Source organism: Berghia stephanieae, chromosome 5 (genome assembly GCF_034508935.2).
Source record: "Berghia stephanieae isolate SIO BIC M18660-M18661 chromosome 5, UCSD_Bste_1.3, whole genome shotgun sequence".
NCBI classification, from domain to species: domain Eukaryota; kingdom Metazoa; phylum Mollusca; class Gastropoda; order Nudibranchia; family Aeolidiidae; genus Berghia; species Berghia stephanieae.
In genome coordinates this window covers 35,574,017-35,599,690 of record NC_088364.1, presented here as the reverse complement: position 1 = coordinate 35,599,690, position 25,674 = coordinate 35,574,017, and the positions used below count along the sequence as shown (strand labels likewise).

General features: G+C 34.1%; 1 protein-coding gene and 1 long non-coding RNA gene across 7 annotated transcripts in view; one reads left to right on the top strand and one right to left on the bottom strand.

Annotated features, from left to right (window-relative positions):
* Nucleotides 1-7,238: 7,238 nt before the first annotated feature.
* The window catches only part of LOC144972819 (uncharacterized), a 42,086-nt gene continuing 23,650 nt past the window's right edge, over nt 7,239-25,674 (bottom strand). For all 4 annotated transcript variants that reach the window (XM_078914492.1, XM_078914494.1, XM_078914493.1 and 1 more), the window contains 13 exons: nt 25,097-25,253; nt 24,220-24,287; nt 23,874-24,001; nt 23,178-23,390; nt 22,233-22,319; nt 21,153-21,196; nt 19,469-19,664; nt 15,929-16,150; nt 14,664-14,748; nt 14,139-14,254; nt 11,046-11,213; nt 9,364-9,456; nt 7,239-8,945 (listed from right to left, as the gene is read on the bottom strand). In XM_078914492.1, coding sequence (XP_078770618.1) covers nt 8,838-8,945; nt 9,364-9,456; nt 11,046-11,213; nt 14,139-14,254; nt 14,664-14,748; nt 15,929-16,150; nt 19,469-19,664; nt 21,153-21,196; nt 22,233-22,319; nt 23,178-23,390; nt 23,874-24,001; nt 24,220-24,287; nt 25,097-25,253 — 1,685 coding nt within the window. In that variant the 3' untranslated portion in view covers nt 7,239-8,837. The remainder of the gene's footprint in view (nt 8,946-9,363; nt 9,457-11,045; nt 11,214-14,138; nt 14,255-14,663; nt 14,749-15,928; nt 16,151-19,468; nt 19,665-21,152; nt 21,197-22,232; nt 22,320-23,177; nt 23,391-23,873; nt 24,002-24,219; nt 24,288-25,096; nt 25,254-25,674) is intronic.
* On the top strand, nt 9,128-25,092 carry LOC144972820 (uncharacterized). 3 transcript variants are annotated; one of them, XR_013645434.1, is made up of 5 exons: nt 9,128-9,221; nt 19,314-19,435; nt 22,655-22,980; nt 23,661-23,747; nt 24,223-25,092. It is a non-coding gene; the product is annotated as an uncharacterized LOC144972820 (long non-coding RNA). The 3 variants fall into 3 exon arrangements; XR_013645435.1 differs by having other exon boundaries at nt 23,661-23,751; XR_013645436.1 differs by having other exon boundaries at nt 22,655-22,984.

The window sequence follows — 25,674 nt, the reverse complement described above, 5'->3', positions numbered from 1 at the left end:
TTTGATTATTTACATGATAGATATTAGCACCAGGAAAAAGGACCATAACAATCAGGATTAGATTGTTTATTGTTAGAATAAAAACGTTTACTGTTTATCTATATTACATTCAAAACAGGATTATATATTGAACGTTAGTCACAAACTGGTGGAATATAAAAGTTAATTCAAATTCAAACAAATTTAAATGAGAATAGAACCAAAATATTTTATAAGACAAGACATCCACATAATTCAGATCACAACTTCCATAATTGACAAATAAAAAACATCTCACATATACATGTATATGCATATACAATGAGTGTAAGCTGTTAATGTTTTGTGCTCAAAGGTTTATTCTTAACCCTATTTCCATACTAAAATAGAAAGTCCTATTTCCTGATTTGGGGTCCATTTGGCCCCCATGACTTGCAAAGAGAAAAATACTAGAAAGTCCTATTTCCTGATTTGGGGTCCATTTGGCCCCCATGACTTGCAAAGAGAAAAATACTAGAAAGTCCTATTTCCTGATTTGGGGTCCATTTGGCCCCCATGACTTGCACATAGTAAAATACTCGAAAGCCCTATTTATTTCTTATTTGAGGGCCATTTAACCCCCATGATTTTACTACGGAAAATTCAGTTAAAATCATATTTTCTCATTAAATGTATATAGGCAATATAAGTTTACATCATTTTGTTGTTTTTGTTGTGACATTATGCATATATTTATTTAGTGACATAGTCGTGTCAATATGATCCACAACTTACTGGTAGATGGCATCTACAATAATTGACTTGGTAATTTTGTTTCCTGTTTGCTGTCCAATATGATGAGCGCCAGTTTCAGTTACCTACTTTTTCATCAACTCTAATTAAGAAACATCCAAGTAAGTACTAACTCATTACTTTTTTTCCTTAGATGTGTGATGTATGAAGATTATTCTGACACCTATCCTATGTAACGAAAAATGAATTGATAGTATCGCTAATTTTATGATTGTAGTACCAGCTAGAATCGCCAAATATGAAATGATGAAACAATAATGGATAAATGAAAGCGCTAATACTCAATATAATGTTTCTTCCAATACTTGCCTTACTTTCGCTTCTCGATTATCTTTTATTCTTGTGTGTACCCTACCTAACCACATATTTGTTTGTAACTTCTTATGACAAGTGATTTATTTTCTTGTACCGTTATTCAATCTCGAGGTGAACTAAATTAGCTTAAATGTCTACATTATGTTTCAATCGTATTGATATTATTGCTTTAGAATTTTTGAATCTGCTAACTTAATGATTTGTATGTTGCTGGGTGTGTTTTTTTTTAAATTTTCAGCCATCTGTTGTGTGGTCTAAATTATGTTGCATTGGACCTAAACCATGACGAATGGAGAAAGTGTAATATCCTTGGTAGTTGGAATGCTCAGATATACATTGAGTTGCAGTCTGCTGGGGCAACCCCAGTGCATGAGGAAGGTATGTCACCTACTATTTATTAAAAACTGAATGGTACCTATTACATTTATCTGTGTAATGGTTGTTAGCTCGAAGTTAATAACAGGCATCATATGAAATCTAATATGTTTGCATTGTTTGCTAGTTACAATGGGATAATGTGTTTATTTTTTGTTTTTGTCGTGTGTTTTAGTTATTTCTCTTCACTCCCATGATACCTTCTATGAAAAATATTATGCTGATCTCCAATGAGAATATGAGTTTCAATTCTGATTGTTAGAATGTCATTTCTCCAAACAGTAACAGCATTATCAAGTATGTTTCTATTGTATGAAATAGTAAAATAAATATGGCTAGGGCTATTGGTCAGTACTGACCCCCAGACGCTAGTACCTGCGTGTCAGTGCTGACGAACAGGCGCCAGCGCCTGGGGGTCAGCACTGACCAATAACCTGGTGTTATTGGTCAGTATTGAACAACAGGTGCCGCCGCCCACAGACAGCCTCTCTTCGGTCTGTGCCACCGCCAGCCATTAATCAGCACTGACGAACATCGGGCCTGTTCGTCAGTGCAGACAAAGACCTCTTCGCACTTATTCGTCACTTCCTAAAGTAACAAAAAACAATTAAAATCCCAGGCTTTCAAGGCCAACTTATCCGATGACACTAAGCAACACTTGGTCACTTAGATAAATTTGATGTCTAACGCGTTAGATCGTGGCCTTCGTAAAGTTATGGCCTGATACTTACCAAAAAATGACGTCAAACTGCCAGTCTTTTGCCATTAAAGAAAACAAATCGTGAGTCGTATTCAGTAGTTCAACCAACGAAATAACTTGTTTCCTTGAGCTCTACTAACAACTCACTAACCGGTGCAAAAACCAAATAATGACGTCAAACTGCCGGTCCTTTTGGATTTCAGTATCAGGCTATAACATAACGATGGCTACGGTTAGATGCCGTTGGGGCAACGGTATGACTGTCGTTTCAAGCCACCATACGATTCTTTTTTATTTTATGTTGTCTTTGTGTGTATGTGTTTTTGTTTTTCTTTTTTTTTCGTATATTTTCGTTATTGCTTAAATTAAAGAAAAATAGAGGAAACGTGTTATAATATAATATTTCTTGTTACGATTCTTTTATAATACATTGTCCATTCTATTGATGAGGTTTTAAAAAAATGTATTTGTTTTGTTTTTGTTTTTTGTCATGCAAAAAAAAAAAATAATAATAATAATAACGGAAAGGAGGAGAAACCTGATAACGAATAGATAATTCCATTTTTTTATATTTTTTTTTTGGGGGGGGGGGCAGCGTGGCTCAGCGCTACGGTCTTTGCTTCGTACCCGAAAGGTACCGAGTTCGATTGCTTCTTTCTTTATAAAAAGAACATTACTTTCCTCCTCATGGCTTTTGATGGCATCAGTTAAAGCCTTCAAGGAGGCAAATTTGTTGCCGACAGCGAGTTCCATAATTTGTAGCTTTCTCCTGTCTCAGTGAGATTCGAGCAAGCCGAATTTCAAATGACGGAATGAAAAAAGACGAGACAATGAAAGAGCTTCACTTTCAGTTCTGACGTCACGCATCAGTGAGCATGCGCGTTGGAGGAACCGAAATATAAGGTTGCCAGTTTGGCGTTTCAACATCAAATTTGGTATTTTTCTCAGGATTGAACAATATCATTTGTTTAATTAATTGATAAATTTATTAAACAAATCTCACGTAAACCGACAAAAAAAGGTGAAACCAAGGGACTTCCTTGCGACTAGTATGGGACAGGAAATGCGGATTTATTTGTCGTAAAGCAAGTTATTTCAAAAAATGGCATTTTTCCATAATTTTGGCACCCTCAGTACAGGCGCCAGAACTGACCAATAGATACCAGTACCCATTAGTCAGTGCTAACCCCCAGACGCTGGTGCCTGTTCGTCAGTACTGACCCCCAGATGCTAGCGTCTGGGGGTCAGTACTGACGAATAGTCACTCCGAATAAATATTAAGTTGGTGTAAGATTAGCTTATCTTTAACCAGTGAATTGACAGAATATCAGCAATTAATAATGCAAGATAAAGATGACCTAAGGCAAATCGAGTTCCAGGTAATGGATGATTTTCACCCATGATGATAATGATGAAGGTATAAATTAATAATATTAACAACTCATACATTATTTGATTTATTGGCTGCAAAGACTTCAGAGTAAAAGTCGTTTTTTTAAGATGAAAAATCGAACAGTTATACCTCTTTTATCTCACTTGTTGGATTTGACTTTCAGCATATCACAGCAAATCCATGAAGACAACGACAAGAAGTCATTCCTTGAAACATTTGGGAAAAAACATTGTTTTGTAATCACATTACTCTCAGATACTTTCATATTTGATGTTTTCTTTTATTTCTACATGACAATAATTGTCAATTGGGGATTCCAGTAAAATAAAGTTTTCAAAATAATAATAATATACTCACATCCCCAAAATACTCTTCCCTCTTCCCCCCCCCCCCCTCCCTCTCTCTCTCTCTCTCTCTCTCTCTCTCTCTCTCTCTCTCCTCTCTCTCTCTCTCTCTCTCTCTCTCTCTCTCTCTCTCTCTCTCTCTCTCTCTCTCTCTCTCTCCTCTCTCTCTTTCATCGCCATTTCCAGTTGTGGGTTCCTTCCCAATATAATTTTTTTCTTCTAATCCTTCAGATACTGGCAGTATTTCACCATTTCATTGGAATGGGAATGATACAAGCTCTTCAAATGAAAGCATCACTGATGAAGAAATGCCACTGATTCTGCTGCAGCCAGATCCAGAAATAGATGCCACCGATTCTGAACCTGAGGTAGATGAAGCTGAAGAAACAATAGAAGTCGGCAACTTCCAAAATACATTGTTTGTGGAGGAATGCACTGCTTGGAATAAGAACAAAATTCCACACATAGGAAGAATTCTATCAAAGTTCATAAATCCAAAAGAACCATGTCATGCATTCAAAGAAAATTGAAAAAGCCTGCCTCTGGAGTATTCTATTTTTTTCACTAAGAAAATGAAAAGTACTCTTGTGGTGATATGTACGAAGAAGGGACAAGAACAAAATGTACAAGTGCAAGATGGGAGAATAAGATCAACAGCACAACAGGAAGAGGAAGAATGCGACAAGGGGAAGATCCATAAAATGTCCAAGGAAAAAATGATGTAAAATTCAGAAAGACTTGCAGCAGATGTGGAGAATTTACATGTTCACAGCATAGCAGAATAATATGTACTTTTCTTGAAAATGAATATGTTCACATGCTTTGATCAGAAAAAATCATATTTCTAAAACGATATTTCAGTGATAGTGGAACTTTTTTCTTGCCTTTTAATTCATAAAATGTACTATAGCTGAGCCTCGGATTAATTTTAATAAGTTTTGAATTATGTTTTGTTGTTGTTTTTTTTTTTTGTTTGTTTGTTTGTTTCTAATGTTTTTCTACATTTTAAAGGTATTATTGCATCAATGAGAATCAGCATAAATATAGTCAATTGTTACCATTATCAAATTGTATTGGATGATCCTAGGTATTGTTGGCACATGTTTTTCTTTGACTCAACTCACTTGTAAAAGTGTTGTCCATGTCTGAATTGCAATTACTTCATAAAAACAACAATCTTTCACGGAAAGGAGTTGATGATGAGGATGATGATAATGATAATAATATTAATAATAATAACAACCACAGCAATAATAATAATGATGATTTATATAATAATATAATAATAATCATCATCATCTTTCATCATCATCATCATCATCATCATCATCATCATCATCATCATCATCATCATCATCATCATCATCATCATCATCATCATATATAATAATAATAATAATAATAATAATAATAATAATAATAATAATAATATCAATCATCATCATCATCATCATCATATAATAACATCAACAATAATTTACTACTACTAATAATAATAATAATAATAAAAATTATAATGAAATTAACAATAATAAAAATTATCTATTATTATTATTATGATGATAATGATGATGATGATTATTATTATTATTATTATTATTATTATTATTATTATTATTATTATTATTATTATTATTATTATTATTATTATTATTATTATTATTATTATTAGACATCTTCGTATTATTATTATTATTATCATTATTATTATTACGTATTATTATTATTATTATTATTATTATTATTATTATTATTATTATCATCATCATAATTATTATTATTGTTATTATTATTATTACTATTATCATTACTATTATTATTGTTATTATTATCATTATTATTATTATAGAAAATTGTGGAATCAAATGAAAGAAATAGCATTCCTCTGTTGAAATCTTTAGTATTTTTCTATATAAAGTCATGGGGGCCAAATGGACCCCAAATCAGGAAATCGTACTTTCTAGTATTTTTCTCTTTAAAAGTCATGGGGTCCATTTGGACCCCAAATCAGAAAATCTCAAATTCCGGATGAGCATGCTTAGTGTGAGTAAACCATGCAGTGACAAACATGAAATTTGGCATGGTCATGGACCTCATCATTTTAGGAAAAGTCACCAAATTTCAAGTCTCTGTGTCAAAAATTGACTAATTATGAATAAAAAACACCCCCCTGGGGTCTTTTTGGCCCCCAAGTATGGAAATAGGGTTAAAGTATTTAACTCAAAAACTTTGGTTGATAAATGAGAAGAAAGATCTGAATATTTCATAAAATACTGACAATTCCACAGAATGTTATCTCCTTTCAATGTAATATCAAGAACAGACATAGAAAGTGTCTTTTCCACCACTTTTTGTTTTGTTTGGTGGGGTTATCAGAAATACAATCCATTTGAGTTTTCATCAATGCAAATAGATTCCTGTGCATGGAATTCTGATCTTCCCTGTTTACAAATTATTGTTTGTCATTGGGACCATTTGCGTAACTAAAATTTTAGTTAAATCTGCACGAATTTTTTAAAATATGGACAGTCAAACCATTACATTTCATATTTAAAATTGCCCAAAACTATTTGTCCATTAAGTACTAAAGTCCTTCAGAGCCATAAGGTCCCTAGAGCCAGATTTTATCCCGGTATCTAGAGGGTGAAATATCATCAATTGCTTGCTTCTCTTTGGTTGGACGCAAGTTTATCGCAAAGTACTTTCCACAAGAGCTAACGGACCCAGTTACCCAATACCTGTTGGGTGGGCAGGGGCCAGAAACAAATCTCAACTTCACCCGGGATCAATCTCATCCCTTTGTGTGCGAAGCAAGTGCTCTACTAACTGGGATATCGGGACTCCCGAACTTGTCCATACTGGGAACAAAAGTAGATACCAATAGCAATTAATCTGTGTGAGTTGTACTCAATTCATGTTAAGATCCTTTCTTTTCATTTATTCGCAACACTATACCTACTTATCAGTCAGTAAGTAATGATGATTTTCGATTTTATAAAATTTTTATCTCAAACAAAAAGGGGCATCCTTTTGTTTCCCCATTAGCAAACAAAGCCAGATAGGTTTGGACAAAACCAAATGGGCTAATTCAAGAGCAACAACACAAAACCACAAGGTTTGCAGAGAAAAATAATATAAACATACTCCACCCAAGTATTAAACACTCCACTATTCATGAGAATCTGCACCACATCTGCTTGTGTATCAAATCTTCACAAAAATCATAAAAGGCTCCTGAGATTTGGATTTTTAAAAACTTTTAACTATGGGCTCTAAAAGGCATTTTCAGATATTCACGAACAAGTTATTAAAAAAAAAAAATAATAAAATAACCCTTGTATTGAAGTTGATTTTGAGCACAACTGTTAACCCAACCATCCACAACAGCAAATTTAATTTCTAATATTAGGAAAATAAAGGAAAATTAGGTAAAAGAATTTTTAAAACTTCGAATTGATATAAAAAGTCACAGATTCTGACAATTGCACTGTAAAAATTACCCTGCTCGGTGGTATAAACGATAATATAAACATGAATAATAAACAAAACAAGGCTATCTAGTCAAAAATTTCAACTTAAAACCATTTCAACAGTAAATCAGATGACAAAAATTAAAAAATAAATGCAATAAGAGACAATAAATAAGATTGTTTTTTAAAAGTACAAACACAGTATGAATGGGCAATACCACATTTCTAATAGTAGCACAAACACAAGAATTGCATATCACAAAAGATAAGAAAAACCTAATTTCTTAATAACTTCTTGACAAACATTTTGTAAATCAAAGGCGTTACATTCAAATAACAGTAAATTTCCAAAATCCAAATGCCAATTTCATTTAAGACTCGATGTTTTAATTAAATTGTGGGAAAGTAGATACTGTTGAATAAGAATTTCCCATCTAAAAAATTAACCTTGTAATAATACAGCTAACATTCTTGCTTATTATCAGTGAGAAAAATTGTTTTAATTGTTCATTGGCTCAATAGATGAATGCACTCAACAACAGGCATAGAATTAAGCATTTATTACTTGATGAAATCTGGGATAAAATGAATAATCGATATAGAGAAAGGTTGGCTATGAAAAGAAATAAAAATGTTCTTGTAAAACAACCTATTAGCATGTAACATGAACAACGAGTGGTAGCTTAATTAAAACAATGAATATTTGATTAATGAACAAATATAAACTAAAACTTTGGCACAAAAACAATAACTGTGGAGAGATCACTGGGAAAAAAAGTCAGGTGATCTTAATATGAAAAGTGAAACTATAAAAGTAACAAATATGTGTAGTCAAAGTAAATGATAGATGAGATATTGACTTTATTTAAGACAATATACAATAAAGCTTTCGAACCACAATGCCCATGGAACCAAATAGCTACAATTACTACTACAGCATTTGAAAAAGTATATTAATTTTCTTCAAGTACAAGCAAAAAGGTGAAAATGGAATGGAAAGGCTTTGGATGGAAATGGTAATTTCCATCGGATGGAAATGGTAATTTCCATCCAAAGCCTTTCCATTTTCACCTTTCCATTAGTACTTTTATAACCCCAGGATTCAAGAAGCCCCACACCACTCTCTATTAATTTTTTACCAACCTTTAACCAGAATTCGTGTCTCAAAAAGTAATTACTACCATATCAAAACTAGCCTCAACAAGTAGTTAGAATGACAGCAACAAACTGTTTGATGAATAAAAAAAAAAACCCTGGTCATTTGCATTAGTTGTTAGGCACTTAAATGATTAGGAAGCTTAAAATAATTTTTCCCGATATATAAAACTGTTACCAGAAAAAAATTCTTGTTTTGTCACATAAACAACCATTTTGTTTTTAATATTAAAACATGAATAAAATGGAATGGTATAGAACTATTAAGACCTGAGGGATGACAAAACATCAAACAACCTAGGCATAGCATTCCTTTAAGGCAGGCCATGTACTCTGAATCTGTAGATGCAGGTATATTCCGGGTTGCCATGGTTACTCATCACCCTCAATTCAATGAATTGAAAAATGCCTGGATGTTGATTCTGATAAAATAAAAATGTTAAAAAATATTTTTTTTAAAAATCTAATTTAAAATTAAATCAATTTGTTATCTTTGTATGTATTAATCAAAAGGAGGGCGAAAAGTAAAGTTTTATACCATATTTCTAACTTAATCAACGATCCTGGTAACACAAATTATGTTTGGGGTTTTTTTGTCCTTTAAAGTTTATTTCAGCAACAGTAAAATGTATTTGATGGGAAAACGAAAAGAGGGAAATTCTTGTTAGCACCTTGTTTTCCACATGAAGAAAAGAAAGGTAAGTAAGTCTTCTGTACAATATTTAGATGCAAAGCATCTCTCATGTCTTTTTTTTCTTCCCTCCATCAACTGATTATAATGTAAAATGGGGGCAATAGCCATTAAATTAAAACAAATCCTCATTTTTCTTCCGTACTTACTTGAACTGTAAAGTGCTGAATGGGTTTTCCATTGTCCAGATAGGTAAAGTTACCCAAACTAATGCCTTCCAGATCATCCTCAGATGCTAGACCCTTTAAAACCAAAATATTGAGAAAATGATGTTTATTTTGCTTTTTTTTTTAATGAATAAAAAAAATGGTGGCGACATGGTTAAAATGCTGACTCAGCATTTTACATATTACTTTATTTTGAGTAGATCTCAAAACATATTCTAGTTTAACACCTTATATTTGGCATGATAACTCACAAGAACATTTTCTCACACTTTACAGAAACTGATGAGTATCTTTATCTTACTTTCACATTTTCAGTCTCAAAGTGTTCCTTTATTTGGCTATATCGTGATCTCTGAATTTTGAGGATAATTACAGAGAAAAACGTCTTAACTCAAAATCTAAAACAGCACTTTAAAAAATCTCTTTGTAAGGTGATAAATATACATCTATTAAACATTGTGGCAAAATTACAGCCAATTCCAACAATTACCTTTTGAGATCTACTTAAAATAGTGAGAAAAGTTAGTCAAAAATGACATTTTGAGAAAAACGTAAAAATATATTTCATTTGTCTAAAATAAGACTACACACATATTTTGTGCATTAATCTACATATTTTATGAAATCTTAAAACAGTGATGAAAAGATAAAATCGTAGATAATGGTAACGTATAGTTTCGATTTAGACCTTTCCAATGATACAATATTTACTATGTTATGATTGTGAAAAATATGGTTATTAGATGTAAAATTGGGGCATTTTCAACATTTTATTCATATTTTACCTTACCCTTACCATATTCAAGGGGAATTTTAGGAGTTGAAACTGGAATCTACAGATATTTTTACACAAGAATCACCAAAAAATAACAAAAAACTTTTTCATGTTTTTTCTTAATCTCCCAGTTTGAGCAGCATAGGGCCTGCAGATCTCCTTAAAGTTTTACAGCACTTGCGACACATTTAGGTCGTATCAGAACCAGTGAAAGGAAGAAAATGGAATCGTCAAAATATTCTAAATTTACTTTAATCAAAGCACCCAGGAAAAAGTAAGACAAAGGGGAATTGGTTCAAATAGCGAACAGATGATTCTAAGAGCATAACATCAATGTACCTAGATTGAGATCACCTTAAAGTCTAATCCAGACACAAGCACAGGATCCCACTAAGAGGAACACACTCAAATGTTAACAAGATGATTTACAAGGGAAAAAATATCATCTCCCAAAACTATAACAATACATTTGACTGTTTCCCTCCCTGTCAAGGGCTCCAGCCAGAGCTGGGAGAAAACTAAGTAATCCCATTCCAAGACATAGACAGATAGCAACTCAGAAAACAGATATAAGGGGAATGAAGACATAGCATGACCATGGGCGGATAAAGGCCCGGTAGTTTTTAGTCAAAAAGCCATTCACACATCGTAAAAAATTTTAATTATCTATAGTTTTCATGACTGCCAATACCGACTGTTTGGATTGGGAGGAGCAGAATTTCCATGTCTTTATCTTCTTGGGGGGAAAATGTTCTAGCACATATCTATTCTACCCATTGGATATAATCATACCAGATCTGTTTTTATTATATAATATATTCAATTGTTTTAAGTGTTATTGTCTTATTGGGACCATTGCAACTCAATAAATGGCTTCAATAATACTTACAAGGATGGTAAATGACTTGGGAGCACTGTCAATATTACCAGATGGAGATAAACTTTTTGGAATATGCTCTAAGGTGAAGCCAGTTGGTTGAATAGGTTGAGATAATTGAATGACAACAAAACCAGAATTGCCTTTAAAAGCCCAGCACTCTCCTGGGTGAACATTCGGCTGAAAATAATTGTGGGAAAAAAAATGTCACTTTCATTATTGACTTAAATTCTCAATTAACATCCATGCTTCTATGATAAATTTGTGTTTGAAGAAAATATTATAACAGACGTAAAAAGAACAACAGCAAAAAAATAAAATAAAATAATAATAATAAATATACAAGTGAGAACCAAATGAGGAAAAATGTTAGTATAAGTGCAGTCTTCCTTTCTTATTCATGTCCCTCCTATTTCAGCAGAGGGTCACTTCAACTGATGTGGAATTTCTATGGATCAATACACCAAGTCAGGCTGGTGATCAAAATCTTGTGAAAATTTGTGATAAGAATGTGTTTGACAGTGGCGTTATGGCCTAATCTTTCTAATTTCCAGCTCCAGTGGGTTCTTTATAGTGCAAAACATGCACAAAGAATCAAATTTGTAATCCATTTCTGATAAGGATAGGTTAAGATTATTAACACCTCCTGCCTTATAGCATTTGTCAGAGTTTTTTTATGGTGAAAAACAACCATCATGTAACCCACTAGGGTATGAATCCAATACCTTTCAATTCAGAAGCAACAGGCATATGTCCTGAACTATAAGATGCTCCAAATACAAACGCGTAACAAAATAATAAGCATGCTTTAAATAATATTCTTGGCACACTGTTACCTCAGAACCAATGTTTGTAATTTGGATAAATATCAATACCAAAAAAATATAAGAAAGAAAATTAAAATGAAATAACTAGGATATGCCATAATATTTTTTCTTTACCATTTTAAATATATCATTTTTTTATGATCTATAAGGGAGCATAGCCCACTCTTGTCCACTAAGAAAAAACATAAATGGTTTACAATGGTTTTGATAAATTTTCTATCTTTGAATTGGCAGGCATATCTGAATGCCTTCTATTGCTACCTAGAATTAGAAATTAAACATTGCGTCATTCAATGTGTGTGGATTATCTTCTAATATTAAGACTACTAATCTCATCAAGAAATACAATCTCAATATCATATGTCTTCAAGAAACGAAACGACCCGAAACAGATCGTTGAAGGAATAGACTAATATCCTTTCCACACGAAAACAGACAGGGGGCTTGGGGTTTCTAATATCTCAGACATGGCTACCACATCGGGAAACCTATGGGATCATTCATGATAGGTTAACCATATTAAAAATTAAGAACTCTGCAAATTTATTAAATAACAGATATACAATTATAATCAACACTCATATACTCATGGCAGTATCTACAGTAATCGACGCTGATGAGAGAGAAAAAATTTACGATGAAATAGAAAACCTCACAAACAAACTTAGAAAGAAGATGTCATACTGGTGGGGGATTTTAACTCAAAAATAGGTCAGATATCAGAAGGTGAATGCTATTTAGGCAACTACTCCAAATGCAAAAGGAATGATAATGGTCAACGCCTAATTGATTTTTGCGCAGAAAACCGAATGTTTATTGCCAATTTGCATTCAAGCATGCATCTTGATCTCGGCTCCAGTAAACTAATTCTGTTGAAGGACCACTAGAAAATCTAAGACCAATTATTCTTTTTTCAACACTTAGAAAATTGCTCAGCATAATAACACTCAACAGAATAAGATCAAAGGTGGAAGAATATTTGTCTCCAACAAAGAGCAGATTCGGAAAAGATAGGAGTACCAGTAACATTGTTTGGGCTCATAAGTGGTTGAAAGCCAGAACTGAAAAATAAAATAATTGACATGGCAGACCTTTGATACAATCTGCAGGACAAAGCTTTTGTACTAAACTCATTTCTCGAAAAAGATCATATCCGACTAATCAGATCACTGCTGGCAAACACAACACTTAGATTTATATCTGGCACGGAAACAGTTTCACTTTAAACATTGCTGGAAACCAAGAAGACAGTCTGAGCCCAATTTACCATATATTTGGAAGCAGCACTAAAAGAATTAAGATAAAAACTCCCCATTCCTCAAATCTCTACCCCTGAACTGACCTATTTTGATACAGCAAACCAGGCGAAGCAGCACATACCAACAATATCAAATACTCATTGGAATCTTAAGGTCAATTAATCCAAAACAGAAATGACAGGGGTTAACAAGAAACAAGCAGAATGGAAAAGTGTAAGGAAACTCGGAAACTTGATTAATGAGAATGAAGACATCAAACGGAGAGAAATTTTAGCTCAAACTGCATTCAGAGAACTACACAACATTTGGAGCAGGATGAAGATCATTAATGAAAATAAAAGTATTTGCCTTTATGAAGCGCTAGTGTTGCCAATCCTTATGTACAACTGTGGCACGCGGGGTCTTACAAAAAAGAATTTGGACACCCTGAACTCACAAACAACTGAGACAAGTTATTGGGGTACATTGGCCAGACAAAATCAGTAATGAGGTTGTATATGACAGATGCAGAGTACAACCAATCAGTACGCATATAAAGAAACAAAGATGGAAACTGTTCGGACATGTGATTTGATGAGATGAAAATATTCCAGCACAAACCTCAATGGATGATTACTTCAAACAAGGAGCCAAGTACAGAGGGTGTACACCAACTTCACTTCCAACAAGATCTCAAAAAATATCAAATATATTTAGAAACAACAAATGAGGAATTGATTTCAACAACACAAGGAAACATCCAATTGCCTCAGCACCTTAACACACATGATGACCTTCAAAAGCTAAGAACACTTGCACTGAACAGAGATTTATGGAAACAAATTACTAACACGATACTAGGAACAGACTGACACACTTGAAGTAACACACATATTCATGGCAAACGTCCATAGAGACAGCACAGCCATATTCATATTCATTCATTTATTGCTAACTTAGTGACTTGGAGGAAAGTTATCAGACATTCATTGTATAAAATCATATTTTTTTTTTTAAAGTATTTTTTTATGCACACCCACCTGGATAAGAGTGCGGGGAGAATTTGAGGCGTAGTACAAAGGGACTCCAAAGACACTGACCAGTGCTGTCTTACGGTAGTAAGTCTCTGAACATCTCACACTTAAAACACTTCCACCTGGTGATATTAAAAAATTGAACAATTTCATCTTGATTTTCCCCTCAAGATTGTTACAAATATATTGACAAAAATCATTCCAGCAAAAACGAAAAGGAAACTAAAAATTTGAAGTTAACAAGATCATGGGTGAGAATTAATGATCAATTATTATGTTTCATTTCAAAACAAACTCGTGCATATTGAAAGCAGTAAGAAAAAAATCCTTTCGACCTTTGGTTGATTTTGTATCATCAATAATTGTTAAAAGAATCTAAGGGAATTAAAAATTGACAATTTAGCTGCTACCAATAAATGACATTAAAGTACGATGGAGACAACTCTTGACTGCAAGTATTATCTACAAGGAGATAAGAATTTTTTTTAAAGACTTTGAGTCTCAAGGTTGGTTGTATGAATATTATCTTACCAGCTGATTCAAGTGCAAAATCTGGCATTCCAACTCTGTCAGCACTAAATTGTACCAAGGCTTCCTCCACAATGGACTTGACAGCCTAAGGTGTGATGCAAAATAAAATAATGAAATACACTACCATGGCAGGGAGAGAAAGAGAAAAAAAGAGAGAGAGAGAGAGAGAGAGAGAGAGAGAGAGAGAGAGAGAGAGAGAGAGAGAGAGAGAGAGAGAGAGAGAGAGAGAGAGAGAGAGAGAGAGAGAGAGAGAGAGAGAGAGAGAGAGAGAGAGAGAGAGAGAGAGAGAGAGAGAGAGAGAGAGAGAGAGAAGTGAGGAAGAGGGAAAAAAGGTTGAGGGGAATAATAACTCTTAGTGAGTTGTTGATTCATTTCTTCTTTCTCACCACAAGCTACATCTTAACCATTCAAGGTTTAGGGACGGAATGAATTAGGTCAGAACTTAGTCTTGTAATTTAGTTAGCGTTTGTCTCCAAGACAAACCTCAACCAATCAGTTGTGAGAGGAAGAAGAATAACGGAAGGAAGATAGAGATAAGAAAAGGGAGAGTGAGAGAAAGACTGATAGATAAAACAATCTGGGGAGGGGAGAGAGAGGAGAAAGGTAAGACCATTGGTGACATGTTCACGGAGAGTTAATAATATTCACCAGACAATAGGACAAATAGTGAATAGTGTTCACTGCTGACAACGAGTGGGTCAAGTTCACGACAGTAATATTAGTTTGATATATAAATATCCTATTTGTATATCTTCTTGTTAACATGTAACTACATGTTAAATTCCCATATTTATGGACAACAGACATCTATTATTATAATTATATTACAGTGGTTTCAAAAAGAGTGCTTTCTGCAGGAGTTCCCATTAACCTAAACGCCTATTTTTCTCATGAAATTGAAGTTGTTCTATCAAATTTGTCAACCTGGCTGGTCAGTCTATTGATCACATTACATCCGCTTGCATGCCCAATTTTTTCAACACTGCCAGGCACATCCTCAAAACATTAAAGTTATCTCATTCTCTTTTCTCCTCTTTAAGGATCTCCTCTTTGTTTCACCGCCTTTGTGCAATATCCTCTCATTAACTTCACTGAAAAATATAAATTACCCAAAAGGAAGAATTTAAAGAATTGAACTAGAGTATTGATTGAGTTCTTTACCTGAAGATCAGACAGCATTATACAATGATGACACTCCACAAGACTATGAGGGAGATCCAGCAGACACTACAATATAAAATAACCAGGGAGACAGTGTTTCTTACCTTTTCATCAATACTTGCGGAGACGATAGAAGCTTTAATTTCATTTCCTCCATTCTTCTGCACTTCAGCCGCTACTCTTTCAGATAAGAGTGACTGTAGATTTTCTGTGATACCAGCAGCCACAAGTGACAACTTCTTGTCTAACTCTGCCCTTCCCACATAGTTTTCCTGCATCCAAGCCATTAGTCCAGCTAGAGCTGAATCTTTGTCATCATTGCCCACCTAAAATTTTTTAAAGTAAAAGAATTTGTGCATTTACTTGTTCATTGTTTATATACATGCTTTTTGAGCCTCACAATGGTGCATATTTATCACCCTGGCAGACCATAAGGAATCGTGTTTACTTTAATTATAACATATACAACTGCCAATGCCAAATATAGTACGGTCTAATCAAATGGAATCATACTAAAACAGACCTGCCACAGACTACAAACAAATAATCCTTAATTTTTTCAAGAGAAAAGCCAATCTGAAAATTAAGAAAAAACTCATCAATCAGAAATGCTCTGTTTCCATCCATAATTATATAACGTCACTTTAAAAGGCTTTAGAATGGATGTAGTGTAGCTCAATTTGGGGCTTATATCCATATCTGGCTAAGTCATCTAGCTTTTTTTCACAATTTGTCTCTAAAATGTTGGTTTAAAAATCAAAATCAAGAGGAAACATTCGAATTTGCCCAAAATTGGACCTAAAAGAATATGCATAAACTGAGTAAATTTGAATAAGTTGTAAATCTTATAAAAGCTTTCAATTTCTCAACATTTGTCAGTTATCAACTCAAATATTCATCATCGTGTCTTGTGCACTTTATGAATCAGCTATTTTAAGACTATTTTGTTGCTTGAAATGTCGCACTTCAAGTTTTTATATCAACCTCTGTTGTCATGTATCAAAAAAAAAATATATAATGCAAAAATCATGCCTTTTTTTTTTTTTAATGACCAATTTTAAAATAAATAAATTAAAATGACATTGATAGCATACATCATCAAAAACACATTGTCACTTATGGATAAAAGTAAAGAATCTGTGTAATCAATAAGCAATATCTCATCTCATGTAGTTCCATATCTGAAGCAGACGTCGGAGGTCATCTTCCGCCAAGCTGATCTATTTCTTGCCAATTCTATTAAAGCAGCGCCACCTTTCTCAGCTTCATCTGTCCAAGTTCTTATCCCTTTCAAATACGTTATTCTTTGTCTTCCTCTTATTCTTTTTCCATTCATCTTTCCAGTCAAGGCGAGTATATCCAAACCAGGGTGGCGGATAATGTGTCCTAAAAATTCCATTTGGCGTTTGATGATTTTTGTTATCAGTGATCTTTTTCTGTTTGCCATTTCTAAAATTTCTTCATTTCTTTTCCTTTCCATCCATGACACCCTCATCATTCTTCTGTAAAACCACATTTCCACTGCGTCCAGTCTTTTAACCATGGTCTTGTTTATGGTCCAGCTCTCACAACCATATAGCAGCACAGACAGTACATAGCAATCCAGGACTTTGATTTTTGTTTTCATGCTAATATTCCTGTTTTTCATAATTGTATGCAGCTGGTTGAATGCATTCTTCGCCATACCTATTCTTTTCTTTATTTCACAATCTGATTTTCCATTGGATGTTACATTGAAGCCTAAATATTTGAAACATTCAACTTGTTGTATTGTTTGTCCTCTGCTTGTTATTACACAGGCTGGTGGGTTATTATTTTTAGATACCGTCATACATTCTGTTTTAGATATATTCAGTTCCAGTCCCATATTTTCACTACTCCTGACTACAACATCCAGTAATTCTTGTAGTTCATGTTCAGATTCTGCCAGTAGAACCGTATCATCTGCATACCTCAGATTTGTTACATTCTTTCCTCCAATACACACCCCCTTCTTATGTTCGATATCTCTTAATATCATTTCACTATAGAGGTTGAATAAATCTGGAGACAAAACACACCCCTGCCTAACTCCTCTTCTAATAGGTATTCTAAGCAATATAAGTATTCAAAAACCTGGTTGTGTCCCTCGTACTATCGAAATTGGATTATTGTAATGCTCTGTTGTTTGGCGTTTCGCAATACAATCTGAAACGTCTTCAGATTGTCCAAAACAGCGCTGCCAGACTAGTATTTATGAAGCGTAGGTGCGACTCTGCCGGACCTCTACTTCATGACCTGCATTGGCTGCCTGTTGAGAAAAGAATTAAATTCAAAGCTTGTGTTTTAGTGTATCGTTGTCTTGAAGGTACTGCCCCTTCCTACCTTTCAGAACTAATTGAAAGATATTCAAAACCCCGCCCCTTACGTTCGGCCAGTGATTCCACAAAACTAGTTGTCCCTCGAATTCGGAAAAATGCTGGAATGAGATCCTTTTCTCATTTCGGACCCTCTATTTGGAACGCCTTACAGCAGAGCATTCGTGAAAAAGAATCTTTGTCTATTTTTAAACGTTCGCTTAAAACATATTTGTTTCGATTTTAGTAGATGGTATGAGAAGCAAGATAGGTTTGGTTTGTGTTGTGTGTTGTGTTGTGTGTGTGTATGTGTGTGTGTGTGTGTGCTTGTGTGTGTGAATGAGTATGTTTCAGCCAAAGTAATTTGTAATTTAAGCGCTTAGAGTCTGGTGTCTCGGAGTTATAGCGCTATATAAGTTTTCAGCATTATTATTATTAAAACATTTTTTGTAGTTAAATCCTCTGGAATTTTGAAAAACCTCAGAACTCTCTTATACAAAAATTCCAGGTAATGTTTTATCAAAACATGCACATAAAGTTTAAAAGAATTGTCTAAGAAATCTAACACAGAAGGTACTGAGTTTGACTCCCCACAGCTCTGTGTAACCGTGAGCAAGTCACCTCACTGCACTGAGGCAAATGCCTGTTATTTCAGTCTTCCCAAGAAACAGACCCTGAAGACAAGTTTCCCATTGGGGATGAATAAAGAGAATTCAATTTATTTATTTTTCTTTTAAATCTAAAGCTAACTGATGACTTGGTAAACAAATATGTTATGTTTTTAGGGTTTTACAGCGCTTGCAACACATTAAGGTCATATCAGCGCCAGTAAAAAGGAAGAAAATGGGATAGTAAAAAGTTCCAGAACTACAATTAAACCACCCAAGTAAAGGTAACAAAAAGGGGAATTGGTCCAAATAGGAAACGGGTGTAGATTCCAAGAGCACACTATCAAAGTACTTAGTTTGAGATCACCTAAAAGTCTCATCCAGATACAAGTACAGGTCTCAACTAAAAGGAATACACTCAAATGTTTACAAACCATATATAATGTGTAATTAAAACATAATACAGTGCATAACAGATGATTTACAATACAAAAAACATTATCTCCCAAAACTATACATTTGACTGTTGTTTCCCTCCCAGCTAGAGTATCCAAGTAATCTCATTCCACGACAAAGACAAAAAGCATGTTGGAAAACAGATATAGGGGGATAGAAGACACAGTAAGTGCCTCCCTGCCCACTATGGGAGGTCAGGAACCCCACTCAGGTAAACAAATATAATGGTTTGTACATATCATACCTCATAGAGAATAGTGGCCATGTGAGCCCTCACAGTGGCAGCCAAGGCCGTATCATTCTGACAACAAGACTTCAGCATTGCAGCAAGAGCCATATTTTTATTGACCACTTCATTGACGTCGTTACGCAAGTCCAACAATTTAAATTCAAGTGCTTGTGATGCTGCTAACCATTCCATTCCTTGCTCACTACTCATACTGTCAATGATGAAAGTATTTAAATAAAAATTGCATTTTTTTGGTTTAATTTCATCAATATAGTGCCTGTCCACAGCTTGAGAGTTACCTGCATATCCAGCTTACTTCCATCTTTAAAATATATATATATATATATAATATATACAGTTCACACCGCTTAATCGCACATCGGTTAATCGCACACTCCGCTTATACGCTACACATTCACGAAAAACGGATTTTTTTCTATATAATCGCTCCGCTTTATCGCACACCTTCTCTGCTTAATCGCTACATCTTGATTCCATCTTGATTTGAGAAAAATATCTAAAAACTACAATTTTAAAAGGTAATGAAAATGCGTTTCATATTGAACGAGTTCGGCACGTTAATATCATATCACGGGTGAAAAAAGCTTTCCCGTCAACACAATTCCACTGTCCATCTGACCCTGACGCACAATGCTTGTTAACTGACATCAAAGGATTACCTGGCACGACAGGCTAATTGACTCAGCACTCGATGTCTGCATCACAAGGTGTGAACCGTGATCGCAGTCCACCGATTGCCGTGTGCTTGTTTACATTGTCTGACTACTCGATTGCAATTCTGTCCCAGTGCATTGTTTTCGTGAACAAGAAAGGATTACAGGACTCGCATCTCATCTTTTGGTTGATCTCTACACTCCAAGTCCACATTGATACGCTCAAAAGGCAACTGTCTTTCTCCCCATTAGAAAGCTGGCTCACGAGATGGAAAGGTCGACAGAATGTCGTGCTTGAAAAAGAACATGACGAAAAACACTATGCTGATCTTTCTTCTGCTATTCAATGGAGTGATGAAGTGTTGAAACAAACAACTTCTTCAGCAGTAGGACTCCAATGACATTTACAATGCAGACGAGACAAGGCTTTACTACAATCAACACTTCACGATTACCATTCTTACAAACAATAATGTCACACTTTGTTGTCGTTGAAACATATCTAAAAAAGAAATTTTAAAAGAAAAAAGCCCCCCGAAAAATAAATGAAATATACAAAAATAAAAATAAATCAAAAAAAAAACAAAACCTGCATCTTCTAATCAGTCTAATGTCTTGAATATGAGTCCCAAGCTCGTAGAAACCTCAGAGGGAAAGGTCCTACATGAATGGCGCATGAAAGCTAGTGCTCAGATGCTAGTTCTAGCTTCTCTGCTTAAACGCACACTCCACTTAATCGACACACTAACCTGAATTCCCGAGGGTGTGCAATTAAGCGGAGTCGACTGTATTTATGTATATATATATATATAATATATATATATATATATATATATATATATATATATATAGTTTTGCAACACATATTCTATTCAATTGACACATATTCTATAAAAATATGAATGTTACATTACTTTAACAAAATGTGAGATTTCAATCAAAATAGTCTATTGTCTATCTGTATTTCATGAAATGTTCAATTAGGATCAGTTATCCTAGTAAGATAATATGACTGTAACAAATACCTTTGAATATTTGCCTTGGTCTCATCAACATTACTAGCGACAGCCTATGAAAAATAATAAAAAATTTAATTACTGAAAGACAACAACAATGGCATCTACAAAAACAACGACAATGGCTATATCAATTACAACAATGACAAAGATAACAACTACACAAATTAAAATAGTAGCTACATTAACAATAAATGTAATTCACAATTCACAATGAAGATGGTGACAACATTTGCTTGTCTTTTTTTTTTTCTTTTATTTAAAGGGTTTTATGGCACTTGCAACACATTTAGGTCATATCAGACCAGTAAAAAGGAAGAAAATTGGATAATGTAAAGATTATAGATGTACAATAAAAAAGGACTTGAGGAAAAAAGTAAGACAAAGGGGAGTGGTTCAAATAGAGAATAGATGTAGATTCCAAGAGCACACTATCAGTGAACTTAATTTGAGAACACCTAAATGTCTCACCCATACACCAGCACAAGATCCCGCTAAGAGGAATACACTCAAATGCTTACACTTATATATTCAAAATAACAAACATAATAACACAAAACAGAGAGATGATTTACAAGGAAAAAAATATCATCTCCCAAAACAATAACTACGCATTTGACTTTTCCCTCCCAGCCAAGCACCACAGCCAGGGCCAGGGCATAAGCAATTAATCTCATTCCAAGACAAAGACAGAAAGCAAATTGGAAAACAGATATAGAGGGATATAAGACATAGTAAGTGCCAGGAACCCCACCCAGGAAGATGGTGACAAAAGAATTATAATAACAAGAACAGCAGCAAAAGGGAAAAAGATTTGCATCAACTCATCATATCTATTTTCATAATCATAATCATAATCATTGTCAATAATAATGATCATCACCATTATCTTTATTATTTTCATCATTAATATTATCATCATTTTGGTGCGAGCTAATAACCCGTGGAAAAGTACATGTGCTGTTAAAGCTTAGAAATTTTCATTCACATGCAAATAATCCTTAAAAAGCTATTTTATATGCAATATAAACAATATCATCTGAATCTGATGTAAGACAATTGAGATTAAACACTGAAACACTACCTTACCTGAGTTTGTCTAACGGCATCATCAATTTGTGCCTGCAAATTGAGTAAACTGGACTTTAAACCAGAAATATCCTCTTTCAGTGATCCCTGGAGAAAGAAAGTATTCAATGAGAGAAAAAAATTTAAAAGCTAATATCTCCTGCAGGTTCCTATCATAAATGTTTATCTTTTTCTTGTGTAATACCATAACATTTAATAATTATATCACTATCCTCCATTTTTCTAAAATCATCAAAAATAAGAAATAAATATAGACATTCCTATACCACATTTCCACGGATTAACCATGATCATTGCATTTCGTGTTTCATTTATTTCCCCAGCAGGTCATATGGAACCTTATTTCCATTTCATACAGTACCAGTCCCTGTTCAGCATCCTTTTTGTACTAATTCTCTTAAAATGTCCATCAATGCTTATAGCTAGGTATCCATTCACACCTGAGCTGATTGAGGTAATGTGTGTAAAGTGCCTTACCAAAGGATGCAACATCAGGACCAGAATTTTCAACGGTCACTGTCAGCCACCCTGCCACTGACAATGCTTAACATTGATTGACTTTTGTGAAAAGACGAACTCTGTGCCACAGAACCACACATTGCAGGCTGACCAACAAACACATCCACCTCAGAATAGCCCCAACCAAATACAGGCAGAAAATACACTCCAGTAGAAATCAAAACTCGTGCCCTTGTGTAATGAGCAATACTAGAGGATGGGCTAATTCATTGCTCAATGTCCAACATTGGTAGGTTTGTGGCTTTTCTGGTTGGTTTTGGTAGCTTTGTTCTTTTTACAATTTTTAGTTGCTGACCCAATGAGCAACCCTCCTGCTCCACTAATTTAAGGTGCTGGACGGGTATCAAGCATCTAAGGTAAGGCCTAAGAATTTAAGGATAGTTGAGTGACACGTATCCAATAAGCAATTCATCTACCAATACTTACAGCTACAGATTCAATGTGGGAATCAATCTCAGTCTGCTTTGATCCCATTTGTGTTGACAACATAGCTTGGACAATGTCTCTGACCTGGTCAGGTGTCATCCCAGGGGGTATCTCCTGTCGGTGCTGCACAAACATTTGGAGTATCGTTTGCTCAATGTAGTTGTTAATCCGGGTCATATCCATCTCTTGTCTTTCCACATTTGACGCAACAGTCTAAATACAAATTAAATTTGTGTAAATAACATAAAACTATTGGAGAAGGAAAAATGAGCATGGATATCGGCTGGAGAAAATAATTGAGATTAAGATGTGTTGGCAGTGCGAGGAACAAAATAAAAATAGAAAAAAGGAGTAAAAACTTTCTAAGTGACAGCAGCAAAATATGATTCCCTCTTCACGTTTTCATTGATATTTGAATCTGAATGTTAATGTGTGACTAATAATCAGCTTTAATTTCTCTCTTTATCTTTACCAAAACACCAGATACATAAGGTGTTCTAAGTTAATCACTAGATGTGATCTATTGAGCCAAGGCAGCAACTTAGTGGCCTGTTAATTCAGAATTGAGCAGTAGGTAACTCATATTTATCTTCCACTATCAACTTCCATTAACATGTTAAATTGGTCTTTATCTTCAATTTTTTTTTAAAGGCAAATCCAGAAAAAAAAAATGGGTTTCTCTTCATAACTACTTACAACTGGAGGTGGAATGACAACCCTCTCTTTTTCCTCAGACCAAAGTCCTGCCCACATACTTGATATTGCAACCGCAGAGTCTGACACAAGGCCATATGCATGGTGTTTCATATCACTTGCGTAATATCCTAGAGTTATACATAGAAATAATGAGACAATTTTTAGTAATTCATTTGTTATTCATCTATTCATCTGGCCTTCAAAAAAATAGATGTGTCAAAATCAAATATATTTTTTAAATGATTGTATTAAGCTTCTCTTTTGTTTCAAGAGAGAAATACTGAATTAGAATATTTAGAAGAAATTATGGAGATGCATTCATTAATTTCTATTTTCTTTGACTCACCAGCCAACAGAGCCAAAGGCAACAACAAGAGAAGCGGTATAAGGCAAAGACAGCATCCTCTTCTTGACCTGAAAAAATATAAAAACACTCATTGCCATCCTGAGAATTCCATGTCCAGTTTGTCACCCACTTTGATCTGCATCATTTCTTTGCCAGTTAAATCGGAGCTTGAACTTCATCATTGTTTCTTAATTTTTCAAGCTTAAAGTAACAGAATTTCTTTTTTGATATTTTAAGCATTTAAGTTTGCCACATCATTAATAAGAAAATTGTATTCCTGAAAATCATAAAGCAACAGCAGGAGACAAAAGTCTGAACTGAGATTTTCCCCCCTTGATAAAATACAGATTCTCATCATGTCAACCAATTTAATGTTTGCTTTATATTGTTTTCACAGTAATAGTGTGAGAGGTGATATTTTTTTCGTGAAGAAAACCAAAATTAAGAATTGAATGATTTTTGTCAAGGTCTGATAAACTGTGTCAGATGTTGCGCTGTTTTCAGGATATCAAAAAAAAAAGAAAAAGAAAAATTTAACTTGTAGAAAATAAGGATAAGGTAAGATATTTTTTAAAATTTTAATTGGATTTTACTCAGGTTGAATATACAATTGACTAACTTTGGGGATTCAATTTTTTGACCATGTGGCATCTTTTGTCAGGCCATCACAAATTTTAGTGTAGAATCATGGCCCAGTCTTAATGCTTGTGAAAAGATAATGGATAATGAAAAATATCATAGAGAAATTGACCCAAGATGGAGTATTGTTATGTAAAACCAGAAGCCCACTAGAATAGATCCTAAGAACTTATAATACAGTCCTAGTTCGAACCCAAACTGTCACGTGATAAAAATAATTAGATTATGGTGAATTTACCTGCGTTTGGATTCCATCTCTATCAACAACAATGTGGCTGATTGTCTAACAATCCAGCTACAGGACGACACAATAGCCCTCCACATCCAACTGGCTGGTATAGTCACTGGTTTGGCTAATATTTTCCCAACAGATCCTGCAGTACCACCCACTGTTGCTGATGGGACAAATATAAAAGTATCCAGATAAAACATGTTTCTTTTTTTCTTTTCTTTTTAATTTGCAGCACATTAAGGTCAAAGTGTCGTTGATCTCGCATATTATCGTAAATTACAAGTTTCACATATCATCATATCAGCAAAAAAGTATTGATACAAGGCATAGAGTTATGAAGGGTTTTATGGATATGCTTTAATCATTATTTATCCCAAAAACCTTTAGTTTATCTACTTGTTTTGTAAAATACATACAAAATATATAACATGATATATATTTTATATATCATTAAAATGACCAAATGTCACATATGATAGTCCCTGAAATCAATGACGAAATATGAGACTTTAAAATTATGATAGTTATATAGGAGTTTAAATCTTTTTTTAACAATCATACTAAAGGGGACACAATAATATTTA